The sequence below is a fragment of the Chiloscyllium plagiosum genome, unplaced genomic scaffold (genome assembly GCF_037043375.1).
Source record: "Chiloscyllium plagiosum isolate Xiang-an unplaced genomic scaffold, Cpla_swu_hap1 HiC_scaffold_26, whole genome shotgun sequence".
Taxonomy (NCBI): Eukaryota; Metazoa; Chordata; class Chondrichthyes; order Orectolobiformes; family Hemiscylliidae; genus Chiloscyllium; species Chiloscyllium plagiosum.
The window spans coordinates 9,250,385-9,261,748 of NW_028270164.1; the positions used below are offsets into that span (position 1 = coordinate 9,250,385).

Sequence of the window (11,364 nt, forward strand, 5' to 3'; positions counted from 1 at the left end):
CCGTCCAGTTATGAGCTTGCTGCTTTGCTGCATTAACTTTTTAATCCTTGGTCAACTGGTTGTTGAGCACATTTTTACAGGAAAAGTAGCTTGTAGGTTAGTCATCCTAAGAGAACTTACCCCAGTGCTCTTTACCCATTATCTTAAGGTGTGGTTGCACACCCATGCGATCGTAGAGTTGCATGTCGGTAGGATAGTGAAGAAGGTGTTTGGTATGTTTTCCTTCTGGTCAGAGTGTTGAGTATAGGAGTTGGGAGGTCATGTTGCAGCTGTCCAGGATATTGGTTTGGCCGCTTTTGCATGCAATTCTGGTCTCCTTTCTATTGGAAAGATGTTGTGAAACTTGAAAGGGCTCGGAAAACATTTACAAGGATGTTACCGGGTTTGTAGGGTTTGAGCTACAGAGAGGCTGAACAGGCTGGGGCTGTTTTTCTTAGAGTGTCGGAGGCTGAGGGGTGACCTCAGAGGTTTATAAAATCATGAAGGGCATGGATAGGATAAATAGACGACAAAGGCGTTCACTGGGGTGGGGGAGTCTAGAACAAGAGGGCATAGATTTATGGTGAGAGGGGAAAGATATAAAAGAGACCTAAGGGGCAACTTTTTCACGCAGAGGATGGTGCATGTTTGGAATGAGCTGCCAGAGGAAGTGGTGGATACTGATACAATTACAATATTTGAAAGGCATCTTGATGGGTATATGAATAGGAAGGGTTTAGAGGGATATGGGCCAAGTGCTGGCAAGTGGGACTAGATTAAGTTAGGATATTCTGGTTGGCATGGATGAGTTGGACCGAAGGGTCTGTTTCTGTGCTGTACATCTCTGACTCTATTTCAGATTTCTTAGGTTTTAATCTCTTCTGAATAGACACAAAAGCCTCGATTTGGATCTTGCATTTGTTCACACACTCACTCATGTTGCTTTATAATCTCCAAGATAAACTAACTTAAGTCTTCCTAAAAAGAAAAGGACCTTTTTGTTCCAGTTGATTAAGTTAGTTAGCTCGGTGAGCTGGAAGGTTAGTTTTCTGACATTTTGTCACATGACTAGCTAACATCATCAGTGAACATCTCGAGTGATGTGCTGGTGGTATGTCCCATTTCTCTATTTATAGTTCTTGGTTTCTTAAGGTGGGTCATGTCATTTTTGGTTCTTCTTTTTTCCCTCAAGGGAAGCTAAATAAGACCTAAATTGATGTGTTTATTTCTTGGTTCCATGAGTGTTTATTGCAGTTAACAAGTTCAGTTGTTGACTTTTAAACTATGGCATTGCAATGGCTACCTGAAACACATTGACAAAGGTCTTAATCTAAATTTAAAAACTACTTCTAATCTCTAGGTTGGTCTGAAGCTTGAAGTACGTTTGCAGATTGCTCTTGATGTCGTGGAAGGTATCCGATTCCTCCATCGCCAAGGCCTTGTGCATCGAGACATCAAATTAAAAAATGTCTTGGTAAGATCTTGAGGTTCCAACAATATACGATAGGTTTGTGCTGCTTTTTACCTGGCTATTGGACATAGAATGGGTCACTTTGTTGGAGACGATTTAAACTTCTTCCTTCAAACTTGTTCATCTCTCAACAATGTTCAGTCTTGAGCTGAAGCAGGGTAGTGAGGCTGATCTAATAGACTAGAATATCTGCTTTCCACCGCTACTGAATGCGGTAACTTGCTGCAGAAAGCTTTTTAGTGTCCTGAGGATTGATTCCAATTCTAGTAAAGTTTAATGTCCATAGAATTACTTTTATATAGATGGAGGCTATTCAGCCCATTGTGTCCATGCCATTCGTATTGGAAGAACTGTCCACTCTTAGGAGACCACTTCCTTGCATTACCCTGAGTTTTGAAAATGTCGTCTTTTCAAGTGTATATTTGATTCCCTTTTGAAAGTCAGTATTTAATTTGTCATTTTTGTCAGCACACTTCCACACCACAATCGTGTGCATGAAATAATTCTGATGCCCCTCATCCCCTGGATTTTTCTAATCTTTTTCTTTGAGTCTGTTACCTCTGGTTATCACTAACTTTGAAACTGATTAAATCATAACTGTCAGTGAAACCATTTTCTCCTTAGTTATTATATTCTGTCAGTTAGATTTTGAGCATGCTCCAATATGTCCTGCTCTGAGGGCAATAATATATTGCTCTACTAATCTTCATGTGCTGGGTTAATGATGTGAAATATTCTTTTGGCTTTTCTGAAAAATAATTTAGACTGACTAAGTTTAGCCTGTACTTCACAACTCATTTAATGGCCTAATAACTTTGCACCTTTTTTGAGTTGAGCCAATTTCATAGTTGGACATGCTGTTGTCCAGCTATGATTACTCCGTTTCAAGGTTAGTGATCAAATCTAGGCCTATTAGCTTTTATACTTATGAAATTCCTGCTAATGCAGTCTGTGATCGAGCTGTGAACATGATAAGCTGTTGCCACAAAGCCTTAACTTTATCTTTTCGGCATCTGAAATGGCAAGGTGTTTTATTTATCTGAATTTGTAAAATATTAAACAACTTTAACATCTACCTGCTTTGTTACCAAGGCAGATTTGTGAATTGTGCTTCTGTCTATCTTTGTTCTTACAATATTTCAGCTGATTTAAGAGGCATAGTTTAGTTTCACCCTCTGGAGACTTTATTTACAGAACAGTGCTGTATAGTGAATATAGCTGCAGTCTTTTTTTTTGTTTTTAACCAGAATTGCTTGTTTTGAATCCAATGAAATTAGGTGTGTGTGTTGCCACTTCTTTGAAATGATTCCGATACTTAACCTGTGTATCAGATCATGTAGGTCCATGGTACTTAATGTTGTATTTAATTGTTTAATCAAATGCAAAATACCTAGGAGTTCAGGTAATAAGGCAAACGGGTGTTGTGAGCTAATTACACATTTGAATACAATGAATTATTTTTATAGGGCCCAAAAGGTGCTGTTTTATTTATTTGGTTTAGTTTTGCGAAACAGATTTCTCAGAAGACGCGATTTTGAGGTCAGGGAAGCTACAAGATTGCTAGTTAATGATATGATACCGGGTTTGTTAGTCATGGTATTTTGTTTAGATTTTGAAATTGATTTGGGCATAAACTGTCTATCTGCTTCTCTCATTTTGAACAATGTTAGTGGTAACTAGTTTTCACAATTATGTAAAAGGGAGGAAACGCCCATCTTTGAACGAACTTGATATTTGTTATCACAATATCAGTCTGCTATGATCCAGGTTTTGAAGTCAAACTGATCAAGCCACTTTGCCTCAACCTTTCTTTATAATATATTTTAAGCTGGTTCTTCAATATTTATCTTCATTGGAAGAGAGGTTATATGTGTTTAACTGACAATTCAAACCTTGCATTCTTAATTTCTTTGTATGTCAAGCTTATATAACAAAAAAGTAATTTCATTTTCCCTTTTTTCTGGGCACGATCTGTTCCATTTGTTCCTCCTTCATCAGCAGCATAAGAACGATCATTTTCCAGCCCTCGTCAATTCTAAAGAAGTCACGTTGGACTTGAAACATTAACAGTTTTTCTGCCCATGGATGCTGCCAGCTCTGCTGATCTCTTCCAGCAGTTTGTTTTTGTTCCCGATCTCCAGCATTCACACTACTTTTTTTATTTTGATCTTATTCTTTCATTGAAGACGAGATATGCAACCCTTGAAATACGTTTCATTGTTTTATTTTGCGAATTAGTCAACCCACACTGTACCTTTTTATCATGACAAAAATAATCCGTAATTTTAGTGTAATGATGTTCTGAGTTTTATAAATAAAGTAAACGTTGACAAAAGCCAGGTTTTCTGCTAAATCCATGCAATACTATTAGTAGTTGGGCCACAGTCTGCGTGTTCTCTAATTCTAGGCATTGCTGTTTATGAAGATGGTGTAGTTTTGAAGTAACGAAATAAATTTATTGAAACAGTTCTAGGACTTAGAGTAAAATGTGTTTTCTTTGGAATGGAGAAGTCTAAACAGACATGCTCAACATGAATTGTTTAGAATGAGCAGAGTATTAGTGGCTGGTTATGATTGGCAAAAGGATCAGGTAGGACATGAGGGAAAAGATTTTTTTCCTCTAATGCAAGGAATGGTTAGAATTTGGAGTTGACTGCCTGATGGCACGGTAGGTAAATATTCCATAGTAGCCTTCAAATGTGAATTAAATAGATACTTGAGGGAATGGATATGGAGAAGGAGATGTGTAATTCACTATTTTTTCTCCTGAAAGAGCACAGACAGGATGTGCTGAACAGTGGCTGTTTTAGAAGTAAATCCTTGGCTGAATAGAAAAGACTAGCCTTTATTGTCACTGAATGGGTATAGTGAAAAGTTTATACATCACCAATTACAGCACCAACTCTGAGACCAAAGTGCCTTGGCACACTTTTAATTTCACAGTCTTAGACAATAGAGAAATAAATGTCCAGCATTGCAGAAATAAAAGATCAATACAACAGACCGTGCTGGCTACCGAAGTCAGGAAAGGAGCCACGTAATTGCAAGTCTATCTTTTTTTGTTGTTAGGGTCCTTCAAAGCACTTTGTAATGAATAAATGATTTTCGAGGTGCAACCACTATTCTCTGGGGGCAAGGTGAATAGCCAAAAAGCAGAATATTCAATTTTATAAGAATGAAATGGGGTGTGAATTTCCTCAGTGTCCACCCTGTTTACCCCCATTTCTGCAGCAGGAATGCTGTGTACAGGCAATGGAAGAGACATTGTCTTGAAGTTCTTTCACCAGTCCCCCACCTGACATAGAATATTCCATAATTCTAGACTGTTACAGTAGAAATACGACATTTGGCCCATCGAGTCTGTTGTACATTGTCTTCATCAAGGCAAATTCTTTCAGCACTGATATTTTGTTTTTTTTATTGATTATCTCAGAATGCAACCGCATAGAGGTTAACCAATGAGTGAAATTAACCAAAATGCTGTTTGTGAAAGCACTATTGGGGGTGCGCTTAGCCAGTAAGGTCCCATGAATCTGAGTAGTCAGCTGTTTGTCTTTCAGTGTTGAGGAAAAGTTGTTGTCTTTGAATATTCCATCAGCTCCCTCTTGCTGTTTGAATACAGTTCCTGGACAATATGGTAAGCACCACATCACAAGCAGTTTTTACTAAAGTAAACTGAATCTCCTCTGAGGTTTTGGAAACCAAAACAGAAATTACTCATAAAGCTCGGCAGGCCTGGCAAAATCTGTGCAGAGAAATCAGAGTTCATGTTTCAGGTCCAGTGATCCTTCCTTCCTCTTCCTTTTTCTCAAATAATGGAGGGTTTGCATTTCAAATTTTTTTGCACGTCTTATTTTGTGATCCATAGTTGGACAAGCAGAATCGAGCCAAAATCACTGACCTGGGATTCTGCAAACCCGAAGCTATGATGTCTGGGAGCATTGTGGGGACCCCTATACACATGGCACCTGAGTTGTTTTCAGGTATGTTATTTGATTGCTTGAATGAGATTTCCAGATGGCTTCGCTAAGCTAATGGAGTTAGGAAAGCAGTGTAGGATGTGCTAGCTAGCTCATTGGTTAGTACCTGCTTTAAGGTTTGTAGCTTCAGCACTGTTGCAATAGCTCCACAAAACTGGCTGTTCGAGGTCTTTATCTCACAGCTGAGAAAGTTAAAATGGTGTTTCCATCTCAACCATTATCCAGTGTATATCAATGGTGGGTGAGCAAATTTATCATTGTCTGATTCCCTCTCTTGACTGAAAATCCTACACATAAAGAAAAAAAAGTCTTTCATGAGGTAGATACTAAAGAGCAGCCAGCACATGGTTTTGAGACATGTATGTGTAATACCAAGACCTGCTTTTTATATAGCACCTTCCGATGTAATAAAATGCCCCAAGCCTCTTCTGGTGCCGATTAATTTTAAGGATTATTTCTGCCTTTTACTGCATTGGTATTGAAGCTGTTGTTCTTTTTTCCCTTTGCTGTTCTTTTGGATCTTGCCCTTAAAGGCATTGAAATTTAAGTTTCTTTGAAAGATCAGGGAAGGTATGCAGTGGCTCCTAACTAGTGTTTTTTCTTGAGCAGTCAGACTTCTGATCCATGTTTTAGCCTACTCTTGACAGCATGGAACTGACTGTTCTGGTAAAGCTGCAATTCAACTTCAGTTTTGATTGGGGTTCTAATTTTGACATCCTTTATTTAAACTCTGTTAACCTTGCACTATTGTTTGTACTGTAAACAACACTGAGGCACTGAAAATATCAAATTACGTTTCAAGCAATGTCATGCTGAATCTCCAGTGGCCGTGTGACAACAGCAAGTTGAACAGGTATTGCCTTTGACATTTAGCCATCAGTTCAATTCTAGACCAGACAGAGCTGCTTTCAGACATGTGCATGTGTCCAAAGTTACCATCTTGCACATAGCTATTTGAGTGTAACTTGAATGAATTTTGGCACCAAGGGATCCACATTGTCACAGTCACTTTTGTTGATGTTGACCTACCTGAAAGAACAGGAGGCTACTATTCTGCCCCTCCACCACTTTCTGCCTTTCATTTAGATCACTCTTGGTCTTCAACTCCCAGTTACATGCCTTTACTTTCTTGATATCCTCCTCTTTACAATCTCTTTGTTATGAAGCAAAGGTCCAAGACGGTCCATATTGACCCTGCTGTTAGCACTCTGATTACCAGAGTCTAGATTAGAGTGGTGTTGGAAAAGCACAGCAGTTCAGGCAGCATCCAAGGAGCAGGAAAATCGACATTTCGGACAAAAGCCCTTCATCAGGAATACACTGTATTCCTGATGAAGCGCTTTTGCCGGAAACGTCGATTTTCCTGCTCCTTGGATGCTGCCTGACCTGCTGTGCTTTTCCAGCACCACTCTAATCTAGACTCTGGTTTCCAGCATCTGCAGTCATTGTTTTTACCTCTAATTACTACCCATTGGGAAGTAGTCAGGAGAAATCAGAGGCTTTTTTTCGTGGTGTTACAAATCGCTGACTGTGTTTAAGGATCAGTGTGTGGAGGGAGGATAAGGAAGAGTCGACTGGTATTACACGTCGAATTGAATCTATGGCTGAATTATAATTCCTCCACAAAGCACTTACGTGACTTATTCTCAAACGTTGAAAGTTTAGTTGCTTATACTGTTTTTCTATTCTTTTTCACCATTTCCAACCCCCTATGATCCTTTAGGCAAGTATGATAATTCTGTGGACGTGTATGCATTTGGAATCCTTTTCTGGTATCTGTGCACTGGCACAATTAAACTCCCAGAGGCGTTTGAAAAATGTTCAAGCAAAGATCAGCTGTGGAACAATGTGAAGAAAGGTATTTGTTGTTATACTTCTCTCAATGAATGAAGCTGGGGATTGTTTCAACAAGTTTGCACGTAAATTGATTCTTAAACTTTCCTCAATTTGCTAATGGACTTTATGGGGAAAATAACTCAGCAAAAATTGACATGAACTGTGAACAGGCAACCAAAAATTTGTTGGAAGTAAATTTGAAGGGGGGTCTTCAAGGAAGAGAGCAATGCAGAGATTTAAGACGAGAATTCCAGAGATTGGAGTCTAGGCATTATGGTGGGTTGGAGAAAATTGGCAATTACACAAAAGCAATATTTGATCCATGTCCTTAATCACAATTCCACTGAATAAAATGTCAAGGAAAGGGATTTGTCATGTGGGAATTTAGAGAATGACTTTGCCTATCTTTGCAGTAATTTTGTGTTCCTAGACCTGTAAGGAGGTCAAAATTGCCAGGAAGTCAGACTGGGTCAACTATTCCCCCATATCATGATTTCATTTATTCTGCCTGATAATTGTGAATTCATTCTGGATTAGAGGTGCTGGAAAGGCACAGCAGTTCAGGCAGCATCTGAGGAGCAGTAAAATCGATGTTTCGGGCAAAAGCCCTTCATCAGGAATACAGCCAGAATGCCTGAAGGGTGGAGAGATAAATGAGAGGAGGGTGGGGGTGGGGAGAAAGTAGCATAGTGTACGATAGGTGAGTGGGGGAGGGGATGAAGGTGATCGGTCGGGGGGAGGGTGGAGTGGATAGGTGGAAAAGAAGGTAGGCAGGTCGGACAAGTTCTGGGGACAGTGCTGAGCTGGAAGTTTGGAACTGGGATGAGGTGGGGGAAGGGGAAATGAGGAAGCTGTTGAAGTCCACATTGATGCCCTGGGGTTGAAGTGTTCCGAGGTGGAAGATGAGGCGTTCTTCCTCCAGGCGTCTGGTGGTGAGGGAGCGGCGGTGAAGGAGACCCAGGACCTCCATGTCCTCGGCAGAGTGGGAGGGGGAGTTGAAATGTTGGGCCACAGGGCGGTGTGGTTGATTGGTGCGGGTGTCCTGGAGATGTTCCCTAAGTGCTCTGCTAGGAGGTGTCCGGTCTCCCCAATGTAGAGGAGACTGCATCGGGAGCAACGGATACAATAAATGATATTGGTGGATGTGCAAGTAAAACTTTGGATGTGGAAGGCTCCTTTAGGGCCTTGGATTAGAGGTGAGGGAGGAGGTGTGGGCGCAGGTTTCACAATTCCTGCGGTGGCAGGGGAAGGTGCCAGGACGGGAGGGTGGGTTGTTGGGGGGGGGGGGGGGGGGGGGGGGGGGGTGGACCTGACCAGGTAGTCAGAGGGAACGGTCTTTGCGGAAGGCGGAAAGGGATGGGGAGGGAAATATATCCCTGATGGTGGGATCCGTTTGGATGTGGCGGAAATGTTGGCGGATGATTTGGTTTATTGCGAAGGTTGGTGGGGTGGAAGGTGAGCACCAGGGGTGTTCTGTCCTTGTTACAGTTGGAGGGGATGAGGTCTGAGGGCGGAGGTGCAGGATGTGGACAATGCATTGGAGGGCATCTTTAACCACGTGGGAAGGGAAATTGCGGTCTCTAAAGAAGGATGCCATCTGGTGTGTACTGTGGTGGAACTGGTCCTCCTGGGAGCAGATACGGTGGAGGAATTGGGAATACAGTATGGCATTTTTGCAGGAGATAGGGTGGGAAGAGGTGTAATCCAAGTAGCTGTGGGAGTCAGTGGGTTTGTAAAAAATGTCAGTGTCAAGTCGGTCGTCATTAATGGAGGTGGAGAGGTCCAGGAAGGGGAGGGAGGTGTCAGTGATGGTCCAAGTAAATTTAAGGTCAGGCCACCTCCAAACGGACCCCACCACCAGGGATATATTTCCCTCCCCACCCCTTTCCGCCTTCCGCAAAGACCGTTCCCTCAGCGATTTGCCTGGTCAGGTCCACGCCCCGCAACAACCCACCCTCCCGTCCTGGCACCTTCCCCTGCCACTGCAGGAATTGCAAAACCTGCGCCCACACCTCCTCCCTCGCTTCCATCCAAGGCCCTAAAGGAGCCTTCCACATCCATCAAAGTTTTACCTGCACATCCACCAATATCGTTTATTGTATCCATTGCTCCCGATGTGGTCTTCTCTACATTGGGGAGACTGGACGCCTCCTCGTAGAGCACTTTAGGGAACATCTCTGGGACACCCGCACCAATCAACCACACCACCCTGTGGCCCAACATTTCAACTCCCCCTCCCACTCTGCCAACAACATGGAGGTCCTGGGCCTCCTTCACTTCCACTCCCTCACCACTCGACGCATGGAGGAAGAATGCCTCATCTTTCGCCTCAGAACACTTCAACCCCAGGGCATCAATATGGACTTCAACAGTTTCCTCATTTCCCCTTCCCCCACCTCATCCCAGTTCCAAACTTCCAGCTCAGCACTGTCCCCAGGACTTGTCCTACCTGCCTATCTTCTTTTCCACCTATCCACTCCACCCTTACCTATCACCTTCATCCCCTCCCCCACTCACATGTTGTACTCTGCTATTTTCTTCCCACCCCCACCCTCCTCCAGCTTCTCTCCACCCTTCAGGCACTCTGGCTGTATTCCTGATGAAGGGCTTTTGCCCAAAATGTCGATTTTCCTGTTTTTCGGATGCTGCCTGAACTGCTGTGCTTCTCCAGCACCTCTAATCCAGAATGTGGTTTCCAGCATCTGCAGTCATTATTACCTAATTGTGAATTCATGCCCACCATGATAGAGATTTGAGTGCTCCTCTGCTGACTTCTAATAATTTTATCTTGACTTCCACCACAGTGTTTGAAATAAACGTGGAATTGAGTTTTCTTTCATATTTTTATCTTCCCTGAGCATTGGATTTATTCTGCCAGTATCAGTGAAGTCACTGATAACAGATTTTTATCTGTACTTCTATCTCTAATTGTTAGATTGAAGGTTTGAGGTCTCTCAATAGGCTGTGGGGAAATGCCTAGTGTTTATGGTGTAGGTTTGCTATCCTGACGTTCATTACCTGGCTCGGTAACATCAGTGGCGACCTCCAAGTGAAGCGAAGCTGTTGTCGCCTGCTTTCTATTTATATCTTTCTCCTGGATGGGGTTCCTGGGGTTTGTGGTGATGTCATTTCCTGTTCGTTTACTGGAGGGGTTGATAGATGGCATCTAGATCTGTGTGTTTGTTTATGGTGTTGTGGTTGGAGTGCCAGGCCTCTAGGAATTCTCTGGCATGTCTTTGCTTAGCCTGTCCCAGTACAGATGTGTTGTCCCAGTCGAAATGGTGGTTTGTTTTCATCTGTGTGTAGGGCAACGAGGGAGAGAGGGTCATGTCTATTTGTGGCAAGCTGGTGTTAGTGTATCCTGGTGGCTAACTTTCTTCCTGTTTGTCCTACACCAGTAGTGTTTGTGGCAGTCCTTGCATGGAATTTTGTAGATGATGTTGGTTTTATCCGTGGATGGTACAACCCCCACTACGTAGGACAAACAGGAAGAAAGTTAGCCACCAGGATACACGAACACCAGCTAGCCACAAAAAGACACGACCCTCTCTCCCTCGTTGCCCTACACACAGATGAAAACAAACCACCATTTCGACTGGGACAACACATCTGTACTGGGAAAGGCTAAGCAAAGACATGCCAGAGAATTCCTAGAGGCCTGGCACTCCAACCACAACGCCATAAACAAACACATAGATCTAGATGCCATCTATCAACCCCTCCAGTAAACGAACAGAAAATGACATCACCACAAATCCCAGGAACCCCATCCAGGAGAAAGATATAAATAGAAAGCAGGAGACGACAGCTTCGCTTCACTTGGAGGTCGCCACTGATGTTACCGAGCCAGGTAATGAAACGTCTGGATATTAAACCTACAGCTCAGTGAGCAAACCTACACCCTAAACCTCAACCTGAGCTTCACAAACCTTGCAAAAATGCCTAGTGAACTTCTACAGCATAAAGTTTGCGAAGGAGTTTGATTTTCTCTGCTTTGAATAATCTGAGATTGCCCTCCACAAGTGTAATTCAGCACAGTGAGTGGAGCCACCATGTTTTTGCTCTGGTTTGCAGCTGTCTTTTTAAATACTGGAGTGC

General features: G+C 42.5%; 1 protein-coding gene across 5 annotated transcripts in view; it reads left to right on the forward strand.

Annotated features, from left to right (window-relative positions):
- The window catches only part of dstyk (dual serine/threonine and tyrosine protein kinase), a 136,172-nt gene that overhangs the window by 99,061 nt on the left and 25,747 nt on the right, over positions 1-11,364 (forward strand). For 3 of the 5 annotated variants that reach the window (XM_043716404.2, XM_043716403.2, XM_043716405.2), the window contains exons 10-12: positions 1,340-1,453; positions 5,319-5,433; positions 7,154-7,288. In XM_043716404.2, the coding sequence (XP_043572339.1) occupies positions 1,340-1,453; positions 5,319-5,433; positions 7,154-7,288 (364 nt within the window). Of the gene's footprint in view, positions 1-1,339; positions 1,454-3,448; positions 5,297-5,318; positions 5,434-7,153; positions 7,289-11,364 lie in introns of those variants that run through there. The other 2 variants (XM_087973464.1, XM_087973463.1) reach the window with 2 other exon arrangements.